The sequence below is a fragment of the Myodes glareolus genome, chromosome 3 (genome assembly GCF_982192425.1).
Source record: "Myodes glareolus chromosome 3, mMyoGla1.1, whole genome shotgun sequence".
NCBI lineage: Eukaryota > Metazoa > Chordata > Mammalia > Rodentia > Cricetidae > Myodes > Myodes glareolus.
This window is the reverse complement of record NC_142028.1, coordinates 42,844,731-42,861,422: the sequence shown is the minus strand read 5'-3', so window position 1 is coordinate 42,861,422 and position 16,692 is coordinate 42,844,731. Positions and strand designations below refer to the sequence as shown.

The 16,692-nt window shown below is 43.4% G+C and overlaps 1 protein-coding gene across 1 annotated transcript in view; it reads left to right on the top strand.

The window, feature by feature from the left end:
• Nucleotides 1–16,692, top strand: part of Itpr1 (inositol 1,4,5-trisphosphate receptor type 1) — a 337,447-nt gene that overhangs the window by 168,515 nt on the left and 152,240 nt on the right. Inside the window, exons 18-30 of the mRNA XM_087904450.1 lie at nt 1,356–1,528; nt 2,817–2,936; nt 4,101–4,295; nt 6,883–7,134; nt 7,494–7,635; nt 8,385–8,565; nt 9,551–9,738; nt 11,820–11,958; nt 12,563–12,617; nt 14,450–14,615; nt 14,744–14,914; nt 15,372–15,431; nt 16,074–16,211. Of these exons, the coding sequence (XP_087760576.1) occupies nt 1,356–1,528; nt 2,817–2,936; nt 4,101–4,295; nt 6,883–7,134; nt 7,494–7,635; nt 8,385–8,565; nt 9,551–9,738; nt 11,820–11,958; nt 12,563–12,617; nt 14,450–14,615; nt 14,744–14,914; nt 15,372–15,431; nt 16,074–16,211 (1,980 nt within the window). The remainder of the gene's footprint in view (nt 1–1,355; nt 1,529–2,816; nt 2,937–4,100; nt 4,296–6,882; nt 7,135–7,493; nt 7,636–8,384; nt 8,566–9,550; nt 9,739–11,819; nt 11,959–12,562; nt 12,618–14,449; nt 14,616–14,743; nt 14,915–15,371; nt 15,432–16,073; nt 16,212–16,692) is intronic.

The following is a 16,692-nucleotide window of genomic DNA, read 5'->3' as shown; positions in this document are numbered from 1 at the left end:
ATTGTAGTGTGTTAGGACATAGCACTTGTACACAAGGAAGCCAAACTAGTCCTTGTTGCTGTTGCTGCTGCTGGATTGGATATCAGTAGTTTATGGATTGTGTGGCAGATGGCAGAGCTATACCTCTGAAGTCTCAACTATGCATCCTTAGGGATAGACTGCATGTGACCTGTGTCTGCTGTCCAATACCTGAGTGGCTGCTGAATTTAGGACTTAGGGAAACAATTTACATCCAGTTTGAAGAACTACTTCAATCTTAAGCAAGCAAACAGTCTTTCTTGGATAGAACTATCTTAGAAAGTTGTGTGTGTGTATGTGCATGTGTGTCCGTCCCTGTGTGTCTGTGTTTGAAAGTGGGAGGTGTGGGTAGGGAGGAGGGCAAGCATTCTACCAGGGAAATATCTTTAAATAGAAACTAAGTCCTCTCAGAAGGGGTGTCCTTGGTTCTGTAGCTATCTCTGTAAAATATGATGTTTGATTTGCAAAGCCAAGATAGATCCATGCTTTTAGGGATATGAAAGATCATCATAGATATTCCTGACTCTCTTATACCTATTAATATTCTCTCTCTCTCTCTCTCTCTCTCTCTCTCTCTCTCTCTCTCTCTTTCTTTTTTTCTTTTTAAGGCTGTGTCTTACAGTGTAGTTTTGGTTTGCCTGGAATTCTATATGTAGACCAGACTGGGCTCAAACTCACAGAAACCTGCCTTTCTCTGCCTCCCAAACACTAAGGTTAAAATATACCATAAACCTCCTGACTTTAAAAATGAAGTTTTAGGGGACTTGGGGGAATGACTCAGTGGTTAACAGGTTTAGATCCTTTTGCATAGGACCTAGTTCAGTCCCTAACATGCGTGCAGCAGCTTACAAAACCTTTATCTCTAGCTCTAGGCCTCCGATGCCTTCCTTGGGCGTTTGTGGGCACTATACATGTGTGGTGAGCTTAACATACATAATACTCACAAAATACTCATTAAAAAGTAAGTTTAAAATACGATTTTTTTTTTTAGCTCAAGACAAAGAAAACTCCATGGGCTGGCATTCCAAATGTCCAGATAGAGATTATCAGTCTCCAGCACCTCCAGGGGAATGGGGAAGGTTAAGCTGTCCTGAGTTAGTAATACATTCAGAGCTTTGTAACTGCTTCCAATCCTTTTTTATGATGTTGTGTGATAGGTTTAGTAAAGGCTACACAGGGCTGTGTCATCATTGCCCTGGGGTAGAAAGCTGAAGAAAGATGCCCAAGGTCCTTTGCCTGTTGAACCGCAGTCCCCATGCACCGCTGCTAGTTTTTCTGTGTAATTTCATCACACTGTCTTTATCTCTCCTGCTGACGTGTGTTTCTTTCCCTCAAAGGAGTACATCGCCAAGCAGTTTGGCTTCATGCAGAAGCAGATTGGCTATGATGTGTTGGCTGAAGACACCATCACCGCCCTGCTCCACAATAACCGGAAACTCCTGGAAAAGCACATCACTGCAGCAGAGATTGACACGTTCGTCAGCCTGGTGCGAAAGAACAGGGAGCCCAGGTGAGGTGCCAGAGAGGAGGAGGTGTCTGCACATCTAAGATGTGGGACTGCGCTGCCCTTGGGGTTATATACGAGGCTTGTTGTCCTGGGGACTGACAGTCAGTTTCCAGTGACCCTTTGGTGAGTAGTGGCAAGGATGTGCTATTAGGACCTCTTGCTGCAGCCTCCATCTTCAGGGTTCAGCAGCTGCTCACCTTTCCTCTCCCCCAACTTTGCTGCTGTTTTCTTTGAGACAGAGTGAGTGCAGTCCTAGCTGTCTGGGACTCGCTCTGTAGTTCAGGAACAGGCTGGCATCAAACTCACAGAGATCCACCTGCCTCTGTCTCCTGGCTGCTGGAATTAAAGACACGAGCCACCACTGCCTGGCAAGGATGTGGTATTGGAACTGCTTGCTGCAGCCCCATCTTCATTGTTTACCAACTGCTCACTCCTCCCTGCGCCTTTAGTTCCTTTATTTGCTAAGTGAGTAGCTAATGAGCTACTTGACACCCAGTCAATGACATTTGGCTTTTAGGCCTTGAGCTCTCAGAATCCCTGCCCATGTTATCTCCGTGTCCCTTGATATGTTTAGTTGTCTCCTGAATGCTTTCCTGTATCTAAGTTCTTCCCACCCTCTTATACACACAGGTCCGCCCCCATTATTTTCCCTCTTCCACATCTCTTTCTTCTTTGTTCTCCCTGAGATTTCAGGTGGCGTGGGAAGCAGTTCACAGCACTGTGCCATCAGTCTCTCTGCAGACAGAGCTCACAGAGCTGCTGGAAAGGTGACCACTGCCACCTATACCTGGCATCTCTGGAAGCCCATATTCATGGATATCCTTGTTTACTCTTCAGGAAAACCCTTAGAAATGTATGCTATGTCTTTTCTTACAGATTAGGAAACTGGTATGCAATCAGGTTGAGAAATGTCTCCAAGAGATAACATGGCAGAGTTCAGCCAGTTCGTATCACAGCCAGCCTGCCACTCTGGGCTTTAAGGCATCAACTGGCCCTGTCCCCCCTGGTCCCAGCGCCTTCATTGTCTCTTCCTGATGAGAACGTCCCCCTCATGTTGGTCCTACCACCTTTTTATTAACCTCAGGCATTTTTCCTCTTCTGCTCAATTCTTTTTTTTCTTTTTTGTTTTTCCCCATCTGCCATATCTAGATTTCTTGTGATCACTGTCACCAAAGTCTACAATATACCTGACTTCTCTTGAGAAGGGAATGTGGGAACTTCTATGTGAAGAAGAACCAGGGTCCCTCTGCTTGTTCTCTGTTCAGCATCCTGCTTACTTGCTTTCTCCTAGGTTCTTGGATTACCTCTCCGACCTCTGCGTGTCCATGAACAAGTCGATTCCTGTGACCCAGGAGCTCATTTGTAAAGCTGTGCTGAATCCCACCAATGCTGACATCCTGATTGAGACCAAGTGAGTACCATCTAGGGACACACACGAAAGATAAGGTTAGATGTTAAATGGATGTGTATGCTTGTGGGGAATAAACTTAACCCTTCATCTTTACAGAGTTAGTCTAATGTTGGTTGGTAGAATTTCATCTTTGTTTCACGGGCCTTGTTTATCAGAACAGTTGAGCTTGCTTTTAGCCTGCGTTTGGTGTGAATTTCTGTGCAGAAGGACACTTTGTATACTTTAAAATCTACTATGTCACTTTCTCTGTATACTGGAAAGTTGTATAAACCCACCAGGGAGCATTTGACACACAGCTTAAAGAGTTGAAGAGCCTTGGAGCCCATTCATTAAAAAAGGAAGAAACAAATAAGCATTGCTAATATTAATTAATGTTTGAAAAAATTGTAAATTATCATTGTTCAAAAATTTGATGGGCTGGCGAGATGGCTCAGAGAGTCTAGGCACCTGTTACTAAACCTGACAACCTGAGTTCAATGCTCTGGAATCACGTGGTGATAGGAGAGAAATGATTCCAGAAAGTTGTCCTCCGACCTCTGCACGTCCACTGTAGCACCCAACAAATAAAAATGTGTAAGTAGTGCTTTTTGGTCCTCGGTAAAGTAGTGATGATAATTATTGTTGATAATAGTCATAATTACCATTATTGCTGCTTTGGTAGTAGTAGTAATTCACTTTTAGCAAAGGAGCATTTTTCCTGGTGATTATACTGTAGCACTGTAGATGAACAGTACTGAACAGAGTTAAGGTATAAGAGTGTAGTGCAATTTTTTTCTTAGTTGTAATTTAAAGAACTTGTGTTACTGCAAGGTGCCTGAACCTTGGCTTTGTGACATTTGGGGCTAGATGACTTTGTGGTGGCAAATGTCCTGTCACTATAAAATGTTTAGCAAGATTTGTCCCTGGATTGTGGCTGCTCAATGTTAGCAGTACCTCCTTTGCCACTGTGACAATCAAAAATATAGCCAAGTGTGTACTGGGGAGGAAAATTTTCCTAGTTAAGAATTCCTAGGTTAAAGCACATGAGGACCACACAGATTCTTTGTCGCTCTGCCTCTGGGAGGAATAAAGACCAAAGTAGTTTTCTGTGTTTTTCTAGGCTGGAAGCAAAGCAAGACTTCGAAGGATGTCATAAAACTGAACTCTTGTCTCTTTTTCTCACAGGTTGGTTCTTTCTCGTTTTGAGTTTGAAGGCGTGGCCACTGGAGAGAATGCTCTGGAAGCTGGAGAGGATGAGGAAGAGGTTTGGCTGTTCTGGAGGGACAGCAATAAAGAGATCCGTAGTAAGAGTGTCAGGGAATTGGCGCAAGATGCTAAGGAGGGACAGAAGGAAGACCGGGACATCCTCAGCTACTACAGGTAGTGGGAGGCATGCTGGGCGTGAACCGAAGGGCCCCACAGTGGTGGCCCTTGGGAGCATATAGTTTTCTGTTGCTCATTCTAAGGCAGTGGTTTTCAGCCTGCAGGGGTTGAACAACCCTTTCACAGGGGACACCTAAGACCACCAGAACACACAGATCTTTACATTATGATTCCTAGCAGTAGCAACATTACAGTTATGAAGTAGCAAAGAAAAAAATTTTCTGGTTGGGGTCACCACAACATAGAGAATGGTATTAAAGTGTCATAGCTTTGGGAAGGTTGAGGACCACTGTTCTGGAGAATGGTGTGATGTCCTACAGTAAGACTGTCCAACAGAAAGACAGGTGTGTGTTGATGAGGTCATAGGAAGAACAAGAGCTTGCTTCAGCCTCTGTTACAGTTGACCCATCCAGCACAGCCTGTCGATACTGCGGGAAGCAGCAAGCAAGCCGCACGATCAGGCTGCGTCTGTTCAGGTCTTGCTCTCTTTACTTGACTAGCCATGTTACTTTAGCTAAGTTTGACTTTATGTTCCAAAGCCCTCTTCTTCACACTAGGGATAATAGTGCCGGTCCTCTAGAACATTCACAGAAAATGTCTCCCCTTGTGTATGCACACACCTGTATTTTCATATTCTCGTTATCTGTGTGCATGTGTCAAATGCGTGATAAAACCCAGGGGTTTGCACTAATACAAGTCATGCGGCCCTAACCTAAAAATTCAGAAATTGGAATGCAGAACTGTTGGGACCCTAAACAGGATGCTTTAAAAGATTCAGATTTTGGAGTATTTTAGATTTTCAGATTTGCAAAACAACAGTGATAAAATTAATGCAAGAATTCCCAAATCTGAGTAACTCTGGTACTCAGCACCTTGGTATGGTGCATTTCTGAGGCAGATGCTCAGCGTGTGCTGTCTGTTCCCGCCTAACGCCACAGGTGCATTCTGGCTGTCACCCTCCAGTTTTCCTAACTCCCTTGAGCTGCCGTCTTTCCTGAAATGTTTATCTGCTTGCTTGTGCCCATTGTATGTCACCACTGTCCAGTTCTGCTAGTCACCTAAGTCCCTAGTCCTGGTCCCAGACCCAAGGCCCTATGACCTCGCCACCTGAAGCAAAGGAAATGGAAAGACAAAGAAGAAACATTACCTGCTAGATACTTCTAAAAAGGGAAGAAAAATTAGTACTTCTAATATTTCCTAATAAAATAGACACAACTTTGCAGTAGAATGCCGTTTCTTTTATATGCTAGTCTGTTATATATATGTATATATGATGATCTTTTTTAAAATTTTTCTTTGTTAATTTTTAAAGTATTTTATTTTCTGTGTACACATATTGCCTGCATGTATGTATGTGCATCACCACATGTGTGCTTATGCCTGCGGCGGTCTGAAAAGGGCACTGGATTTCTTGGAACTGAACCTTTGGATGGTTGTGAGCCACCATGTGTGTACTGGACACCGAACCTAGGTCCTCTGCAGGAACAAGGGCTTTTGACCACTGACTCATCACTTCAGCTCTTCCTTGTGTGTTTACAGTGTGTTACATGTGTAAATGTTTCCTATCCCTCAGATTTTCTGTAAAAGATACCTTACAGCAAATACCATTCTGAACCTCTCCTTAGTTTCTAGTATATAATGAAAGTATAAATTCTGTGTTAATAGAGGTAGATCGTTCTTTAATTTTGACTGCTGTATGTCTTCTATTTTGCTAATATATCACTTTTATTGACATTTGACATTCCATCATATGCCACAGTTGAGTTCTTCATGTCATATGAAGGTTATATCCTTAATTCTGTGTTCACACATGAGTTTCCATTCTCTATGAAAAGATGGGTTGGTGGGAACTCATGTTTTTAACTTCTAAACTGGATGATTCAATTTACGTTTTAGTAGTATTAACTTACATGTTATAAGATCTTAAGGATATTATAGATTTTTTAAAAATAATTTATTATTTTTATTTTATGTGCATTGGTGTTTTGCCTTCATATCTATCTGTGTGAGGATGCCAGATCACCTAGAACTGGAGCTACAGACAGTTGTGAGCTGCCATGTGGGTGTTGGGAATTAAACCCAGGTCCTCTGGAAGAACAACCATTGTTCTCAACCACTGAGCCATCTTTCCAGCCCTGATATTATAGCATTTTAATTACACTTAAATGAACAGTGTCTTTGACATTTCCTGAATGGTCTTTGATGTTCTGTATAAAATACAGGGGAGAACAGAGAGAAATTTAGAGGGCAGAAAGATAGTCATTTCAGGCCTAGTTATTTTTCCTGTTTATTTTATAAGATAAAGATTGCAAATGGAATCACATGATGACTTGATTGTTTTAGCACAGCTAAACCATGTGTGACTATGGTTTGCTGACTCTGGCAGACCTTGAACTTTTCCTCCATCTCTTAATATAGAATCTAAAATTAGGTATACAACAGTCATTTAGGGATGTTGATATGTAAGTTCAGGTGGCCGTATATCACTTCTGTGAAATCTGAAGCCACCTGGACTATTCTGCTCTGTGTCTCCCCTCATATTGACTGATCTCTGAAGCACGAGCCTTCTGTTGATTTTTCTCAGGTATCAGCTTAACCTCTTTGCGAGGATGTGTTTGGACCGCCAGTACCTGGCTATCAATGAAATCTCTGGCCAGCTGGATGTTGATCTTATTCTGCGCTGTATGTCTGATGAGAACCTCCCGTACGACCTCCGGGCATCCTTTTGCCGCCTCATGCTTCACATGCATGTGGACCGAGATCCCCAGGAGCAAGTGACCCCTGTGAAATATGCCCGTCTGTGGTCAGAAATTCCCTCCGAGATCGCCATTGATGAGTAAGTCTGGGTCCAGCTGCCTGTAGAGATTGTATGTCACTTAAAAATCCTGTGATTCTACTGTTCTGTGTACCAGCAGATCAAGCACTTGTGTGACCTAGTGACATCACAGGAGTTTAATAGAACTGTATAACTAGCAAATATTGTTGAATTTCTTGAGAAAGTAGGATGCCAGGGCTGTGCTTCAGACAGCCAGTAAATGTGATGAGTGGCTATCTATGTAAGTGTCCATGTTAAGAAAGGGAGTGTTAGTCAAGCCCTGGGCAGGGGATGCTGTCTTCAGAGACTGAGCAGCCTGAAAGGGCCTGGCTGGGAAGAACTTGCCATTCTCCTTCCTTCTCTCTCTCTTCTCCTCTCAGCTACGACAGCAGTGGGGCATCCAAAGATGAAATTAAGGAGAGGTTCGCTCAGACGATGGAATTTGTGGAGGAGTATTTAAGAGATGTGGTTTGTCAAAGATTCCCCTTCTCAGATAAGGAGAAAAATAAGCTTACATTTGAGGTAAGGCATGGTGAAATGGTTTCTGAAGTTTTGTTAACAGTGGTCCTTTTTCTGTGGAGTAAGTAGAAAATATCTTAATCCTCAGTGACTGTATCTCAGTGCTGTAGTTTTGAAACACAAAGGGAATTTGGGTCAGATTTACTCCAAACAAAATAGAACAGTTGCCCGTCAGGTAGATTGATCGTCTGAGGAACATAAAGCCTGTTGCCTTTGCATTAAACTATTTCTAAGACTACTATCATCCTTTAGGGATCATGTTCCAGAGAACCACAGCATCATTATTTGTGCTTTTACTGATTATGATTTGGTATGCCCTTGGCAAGTCAGGATGCCAATTGATTAGGCCCATTTTTTTCTGAACTGGTCAGCAAAGCAGATGAGTAGGGTTTTTTTGTTTGTTTGTTTGTTTTGACACAAGTTTTCTCTGTAGCTTTGGAACCTGTCCTGGAACTAGCTCTTGTAGCCCAGACTGGCCTCGAACTCACAGAGATCTGCCTGCCTCTGCCTCCCGAGTGCTGAGATTAAAGCCGTGTGCCGCCACTGCCGGCCGGTTTTGCAAATTTTCATTTCTTAGCTTTCTCTCTTGTGAAACAAAATGAAACTTAATCAGAAGCAGAGAGCCAGACGTATACGTTCTCTAACCATAAAGAAGGGCATGATATGTTGTGATTAGCTAATCAGCATTGAGTGGAACCAGAGGACAAAGGCCATTGAACACCCATTTCTTCATCTTCTTTCAAATGCAACAGGTTGTGAACTTAGCCAGGAATCTCATATACTTTGGTTTCTACAATTTTTCTGACCTTCTCCGATTAACCAAGATCCTCTTGGCAATATTAGACTGTGTCCATGTGACTACCATCTTCCCCATTAGCAAGATGGCGAAAGGAGAAGAGAATAAAGGTAACAATGATGAGGAGAAGCTGAAGAGTGAGTATCTGAAGTGTCTGTTCTGAGAGCTGCCCTCCTCATCACTCATGCCATGCCTCATCATGTGACATCCTGTCCTTGTCCATTCGCAACATTGGAAGCATATCAATAGAATAAAATGTGCAAGGCTTCCATTGACTCCAGTGCCCATCACTGTTGGCCATTCCAGTCATCCTCAGCAATTCACTCGTGGCTTTGCATCTGCATGAGTCTTTCCATGTGTCTTATTGAATAATTTGAAAGTGACCTTGTGCTTTGAATGTTTAACCCTCTGAAACCTAAGTCCTACCATCTGGTCTCGATGCTATTGAGACACTTGATGATGGTACTCCTATCTGATGGAATAAAGTGCACACTTGTACCTTGGTATTTCTTTTCACCTTGTGAATAGGCAAATCCATGTTTATCTGTTTATTTTTCCTGTATTTTGGGGTCAAAATATGCATAGAATAACCACCATCTATCATATGCTTAGCTGGTTTCCTGCGGCTAGGATGGAAAAGATATTTGACTTGATTCTCCCTCTTTGTCAAGTCCTGTGTGGTGTTGTTTTGTATACATGATAGCAATGAATTCTGTCATAGAACTCTTTTTATAGGCTCAGGAAACTGAGTCTCAGAAGTGAGGTAATTCAAGACCAAGCAGTTTTTGTTAAAAGCAGTAGTGTTTGTACCCTGCTAATTTATATTCCTGTTTTGTGCACAATAACAAGCACGCATCATTGGTGCTGAGTCAAATTTGGTGGGGTAATTAATAAACAGACACACCCCATTGGAAATGTCAAACCCCTGCTCTTCCCATTGATCCCAGAAGCCTTAAATTGGTAATGTGTATTAACCTCTTGGGTTCCATGGGTCAAGAGAGTGTATCAGAACAGGGATGTGTTAAATAATTTGTCTCAAGAAAAGCCATACTTCTAATCAGATGCTGCAGGCTTTCTCTGAGAATATCATGACCACGATCTGTCTGTCTTTGCCCTTTATAGGCAGTAATGTCATGCGATCTATCCACGGAGTTGGGGAGCTCATGACCCAGGTGGTGCTTCGGGGAGGAGGCTTTTTGCCCATGACACCCATGGCTACTGCCCCTGAAGGAAACGTGAAGCAGGCAGAGCCAGAGAAGGAGGACATCATGGTCATGGACACCAAGCTGAAGATCATTGAAATCCTGCAGGTGTGGTGCAGGGAACAAGATACTCATAGAGTCCCTGTTCAGTATCTCCTCTCCCTGCTCTGATAGGGGCCAGGGGTCTAGCTCATCCCGCTGTATCACTTCAGAATTGACTCCTTTTAATTCTTGGTTGTCATCTCCTACCCCTTCCCATCATGACTTTGTCTCTTCCGCCATCCCAGAGCTTACTTCGTGTACCTTAGCTTTAAACAACAGCTGGCCTCCCTTTCTCTGACCAAACCATTGCCTTTACTGTTCTCTCAGTGTGCATCTCAAAAGTTCTGTTAGTGTTGCAAAGCCTTCCTCTTCCTCCCTCTTCCTCCTCATTCCTCCTCCTCCTCTTCTTGTCCCCATCAATGTTCTGCCCTTTTCATCCATCTGCCTACCCAACCATGAATGCTGGTTGATACCAGCTCCAGCTCCCTTTTAGCACTTGGAAGCAAAGAATGAACAAAACCCATTAAAGTTGTGGTCCTAAAGAGCTCCATTTGAACAGGGTGCATAGGCATATGTCATCCAAAGAGCAATGCTTAGTTATTTATACATTAAGACAGGTCAGTTGGCAGCTGCAGAGACGACAATGGTTAAAGCCACTTGGGTGTTTTCTAGAAGACTGGGTTTGATTCCCAGTACCTTTATGGCGGCTCTCAGCCATCTGTGACTCCAGTTCCAGGAAGTTGGTGACTGTCTTCAGGCCTCCATGATTACCAGGCATGCAAGTGCTGCACAGACAAATATGTGGGTGAAAAACCAATACATTTATAATAAAAATTAATTATTTTAAAGAAGGATCAGCTATTTTGGAGAACACCATAGGCGGGGGCAAAGATAATGGTTTTTGACGGAGTTGTGAGAGAAGACCTCCGTAGTTAAGGTGGCTTGATCAGACACAGATGCAGGACATGGGCATAGATAATGTGAGTCTTCCCACTAAGCAACTTCTTGAGGATTAAAGATCATATATAGAGAGCAGAAAGAGAACAGTACAAGCTGTTGGGAGTTGAGGGGTGTAATGAGGCTGAGAGTCTCACACTGAGCTCAAGCCTAGACTTCTTCCCCTCCACACACAAGGAGCTGGCTCGCTCCAAACATTATTCATCTCTTCTCCCCTAACTTGATTGTTCCCATGTGCTGTGTCAATTGCTGTATTCCTACAACTGAAAAACATTAAAAGCAAAAGGAGCCCCTCCTTCCTCACTAATAATTGCTCTCTGCCCATCTCCCCACCTTGCTGTGTGTTGTCCCAGCTCCAGCCAGTCATCTGGGTGTCCTTTAAATCGTTACTACAAGTAACGATTATAGTTGGTTTTGTATAATACTGAATTTAAGGTTCTGGAAAGATACCAAACAGGATGTCCAACAGTCACTTGGGAACATGGACTAATAGCTTGGAGACAGGTCAAACATCTGTCTCCATCTGGTACTGGTGACAGCCTGAAATTGGGTAAGGTCACCCAGAGGACTAAACAGAAGCTACGAGAAAGGGGAAGGAAGGATGTCGGTAGGATGCTTACATGGTGCAGCTGGATGACTTTTCTTCTGCGTCTTAGCAATAATCCTTTGGAACATGTCTGTGGCAGCAGAGGGATGGAGAATGTAGGAAGTTAACAAAATGAGAGCCCAGAGGCTCTGCCGAAATCAGAGGAGATGATCAGAGATTTGTTGTAAATATAAATGAAGCAGATTCTTGGAAGTCAAAGCAAACTTTCTGTCAGTTATTTTCAGTTCAAAGCAGCCAACTTCTTAGGTTAGGCCCAGAATTGACTTTCAGTCTTTGCTGAAATAGAGTCCTGTTTTAGAGAGGATGGAGGCTTGAGTGATGTAGCATTCCAGGTGTTTAATTCATCTTCAGGATGCCAGAGTCTGCACTGGAAGCTAAGGTGTCTCATGGGCAGACTCGTGTGCCCCTCAGAAGTCTGTGGTTGTTAAAATGACTGTTGAAACCCAAGACAAATATTTGACTCCGTGCCTGAGGTAATTGATGCTGCTAATACCAGGCCCTGCCAGAATGCAGCGGCTTGGCAAAGTGTTAAAGATGGTATGCTAATGTAACCAAGTGTTTCCATTTCTATTTGAATCTTTAGTTTATTTTGAATGTGAGGCTGGATTATAGGATCTCCTGCCTCCTGTGTATATTTAAGCGGGAGTTTGATGAAAGCAATTCCCAGTCGTCGGAAACATCCTCCGGAAACAGCAACCAAGAAGGACCAAGTAATGTTCCAGGTTAGTGATGCCAGCCTGGAGATCCATCCATAGATTGGGGCCTGGGTGTAATAGCACTTGAGGCTCAAAACAATATCTTCCAGAAAAAGTAAACCGTGACTGCTCCTGAGGATTGCTGTGTTTGAAGGACTCTTCCATCAAGAACATACTGAGTAAACATTGCTTCTGGGAGGTAGACTTTACGTCTTTAGGAACTGAAGATAGGTGAAGGTTATAGTGTTGGGATTACCTATAAAGCAACCCGAAACCAATGGAATTCCAAAAATATTTCCAAGGAACTCAGTTGTCCATTGGCAACTTTTGTTCTATATTTGAAGTTCTGCTTAGCCATAAAATAATGGAGAAGGCTAAGAGCCAGTGGTAGACGTGATTCCCAGACAGCCTAAGCCTTCTTTGGATTGAGACCATCACTCTCCTTTAGCAAAGAAAAATGACAGGTTTGAGGGTCATCTGAGCTAGCCTGGCTCCTAGCTTTGTAGGCCACGATTCTGGCAGATTTGAGGGCCGCCCGTGAGCATCGCTATTGAAGCGCATTAGGGTCAGTCCATGAGAAGCAGGTTTTCGAGTCCTGCTGTATCTCACCTTCCGTTCTCTCACCTTTCAGGTGCTCTTGACTTTGAACACATTGAAGAACAAGCAGAAGGCATCTTTGGAGGAAGGCAAGTGTGCTTTCATTGACTATGTCATGGTAGTTCGAGAGTGTGGCCGGCAGCCATTCTATAATTCTCATGGAGTTATTTCTTGGGCACACTACTATTTAGCCTTTAGGTTCAGATTCTTGTATTGCTTTGTTTGAAGCTACTGAGTCACAGAATTTAGGTGGTACACGCGTGCTACAATAGATCCCTGAGCTCTGGACAAGCTATGTAGCAATAACAACAAAATAAATAAATAAGAAAACTCCACAATTTGTCCTTTAATTATTGCTAATGTGAGCCCCTCTTATCATCGCAGGCCTTAGTTTTAACACAAAACATAATTATAATGGACTCACCTATCTATAAGAATAAATACCCTACATGCAGAGCAATTACAATTAACAGATTTGGTTTGATTACTTATTGTTTAATAACATGCATCTTCAAAAGTCTCAAGAATTTGAACACCAAGTAATTCTTACAATTCTCTTGGTTGACTGGAGCTGCCCTGTGCAGTCACTGTTCCCCCCCTTGTAGTCACTGCTAGGTCTGCCCTGCAACTGTAGTGATGTAGTAACTGGGAATGGCACACCCTGCCTGTTTTACTCATTTCTGGTGCCTTCAAAAGAATATGTTAAAGCTGAGGTTTCAACCTTGCTCCACACGGCTAGTTTGTGCATCTAACAGTACAGTGGCTGATTTCCAGAACAAATGTTCCAAGAAGACCAGCCAACAGTATGCAAGTGCTAATTACACGTCTGCTCTCGCTGTGCTTACTGATGCATTGGCCAAAGCCAGTGTTAGTAATAAAGAGGGCTACATAAGGATGTGCATAGTGCAAAGGCCCAGTTTATAGGAGCTGGGAATGCTAGCAGCGTGCCTCGGTGCTTGATATAAGAAAACATGAAATTTGAGGCACATCTGTTTGCAATTTTTCCAGTTGACAGTGATGACACTAAGTATCATATGCTATCCAGTTCACAGTGATGACACTAAGTATCATATGACAGCTCAGCTCTCCAGCCATTTACCTCATCTCGGGCAGCAGTGCAACCATCACGCCCTTTTAGGTACACAGTGTGACTACAATAATGCCACATCTTGTCCTCCCTGAACTTATTAGCCTGCAGACATGAAGGTCTCACCATTTGTCATTCATGCAACTGTAGACACAGTCAGTATAGGTGCTAACGCAGTTATTGTCCAGTGGTGACCATTTGTGAAGTGATTTGCCATTCAATTCAGTGTCTGTTTATTGATCTTCTTTATGTAAATAGCACAATAATTATCATAGATTTTGAAGTAATCGCTGTTAAATATGTTGGCTGAATCTCCTTTGGAGCAGACTGAGTTTTTTATTGGTTCATTCCAACACTTCAAAGCAGGAATCATGGCATCAAACCAGTTGGTGACAGTGTACATGGAGATGCTAATGTAATGTAGAACAGAGTCGTGGTTTAAGCACTTGTGTGGCCACTTAACACTGCCCATCATCAAAATGTATGGTGAGCAAAACACAAAAGCGTGGAAGACCCACATCTGCTGTAGATTCTGGAGCATAGGTGAAGTACAGTGGAAGAGCACTGTAAGTTAGGTGTCTTGAATCCTGTAACGTCAGCCCCGTTAGCTTAGGAGCATAAGGACTTTGGTTTGATAATGTATTGTTGAAACTCCTTACTTGTCTCACAGCATAGCTGAAGGTAGTGCTCCTTAGTCTCATTAAGAAGTTGATGAAATCTGAGGTTCCGTTACATAGAGTAGTGTTTGAACTGCAGTTTGCTCCGTCAAGGCTCACATGCATGTTCCCGAATCTGTGGTTTACTTGGTTTCTCCCTCTTTCTGTGTTCCTGAAGTGAGGAGAACACACCACTGGACTTGGATGATCATGGTGGCAGAACCTTCCTCCGGGTCCTGCTCCACTTGACAATGCATGACTACCCACCCCTGGTGTCTGGGGCCCTGCAGCTCCTCTTTCGGCACTTCAGCCAAAGGCAGGAGGTCCTTCAGGCCTTCAAACAGGTACTTCCTATAGCCAACATGGCTGTTGGGTATCAGAAGAGGTGTAATGTGTAGTAAGAAGATTGTGTGTGTGTGTGTGTGTGTGTACATTTTAAGGGGCGTGTAATTAACAGATTGTGTTCATTAAGGTTCAACTGCTGGTTACCAGCCAAGATGTGGACAACTACAAACAGATCAAGCAAGACTTGGACCAACTGCGTTCCATTGTGGAAAAATCCGAGCTGTGGGTGTACAAAGGCCAGGGTCCCGATGAGACCATGGATGGTGCATCTGGTGAAAATGAACATAAGAAGACTGAGGTGAGCAAATTCCAAGTTATGTTTCTCAAGTGGCTTTCCTGCATCTTAAAACAAGGAAGCATCCTCTCCGAGTCTTAAAATATCAATGCAGATGATAGGGTGAGTCTTAATCCCAAGAGATGCTTGCTGTTTAGCCAGGATAACCACTATTCTCCTAAGAAATTAGCTTCAAAATCAAAGTTAAGATGTATTTCTGGGTAACCCTGCACCATAGAGAAGAGACTAGTTGAGTCATGTGTAGCACATTTCCCACAGAGACAATTCCCACAGGGCATGGCCTCCTGTGACCATGACATCTTCTTCCAAAGGCTGAAGAGTATGTGAATGTCTTGGGCCACCTGAGTGTTGAAAGACAGTACAGAATGTGTGTACTTTCTTAAAGGGTGATGCTTACCCAAAAGTTGGCCATGAGAGTCACCAACCACATGTATGTTCTTTCTGGTCCCTAGGAGGGGAGAGTAACAAGCCACAAAAGCATGAGAGCACCAGCAGCTACAACTACAGAGTGGTGAAGGAGGTGAGCTGCCCCGCCCGCTTCGTCCTGATAGTCCTCTAAGGAGCTTGGTCCGCGTAGACAAGATGAAGGCCACTGTTCGAGCTCTTTTCCTTCATGTAAAATTTGGCCAGGGAGAGAGTAGCATCTCCCTTGGGTGAACACTTGGGTTTTAGCCTCAGGTCTGAGTTGGAATCCCAGCTCCTCTGAGAATTAACTGAGTATTCTCAGTCTCTCACCTTTGGTAAACAAAGTTTTGTTTTATTTTGGTTTTTCAATAGGTAATACATAATTCTCAGATTTGAAGCTGATCAAAGGTTCATTCATATGGTCACTAAGTTTATATCCATGCTTGTCTTTAGATCTCCGCATACATTGGTTTTTATCCCAGCAAAGCCCTCCTAAGTCGTGACAGCTGTTGTCCGATCTGATTATTTAAGTGACCCATGAACTCATTTCACTGGCTGTTGAAACCCAGATATGCTATTTATTCTGAAAGGCACACTTTTCTCACACTGACGGGATTTCATGCAATCATCAGGGACATGACATACTGGAGGAATGCCCCTGTCCTAAGTTGTTAATACATTGTCACCGGCTCCCCTCAGGGCTCTCCCCACACTACAGTTCCAGGTTTGTTTTCTGATATTGACTTCTTCCTCTCAGATTCTGATTCGACTTAGCAAGCTGTGTGTGCAGGAGAGCGCTTCAGTGAGGAAGAGCAGGAAGCAGCAGCAGCGGCTGCTGAGGAACATGGGTGCTCATGCCGTGGTGCTTGAACTGTTGCAGATCCCCTATGAGAAGGTGAGAGGGGCTTGCACCCAGGCTGCTGCCCAGGGTGGGTTGACACTTCGGGATTGGACATAGTAGGTGAAGAGCAAAATAAGCTTGTGACATAGAGCAATTCTAGCTAATTTGTATGAGACAAACTTCCCCATACCGCCAATGTTGGTATTCTATAAAGAAAGAAAGATTCCATTTTCCTAACCCTTGACCTAACACATTCTCCTAAACACCATGACCAAAAGCATCTTAGGGAAGAAAGGGTTTATTTCCTCTTAAAACGCTCAGGTTGCAGTCCATCACTGAGGAGAGTCAAAGCAAGAACTCAAGGCAGAAACCTCAAGGCAGGAACTGATGCCAGACTGTGAAGGGATGCTGCTTACTGGCTTGTTCCCCATGGCTTGCTCAACTTGCTTTTTAATACAACTCCCTGCCCCAGGATGGCACTGCCTACAGTGGACTGGGCTATCCCACATCAATCATTTATCTAGACAATGCCCCA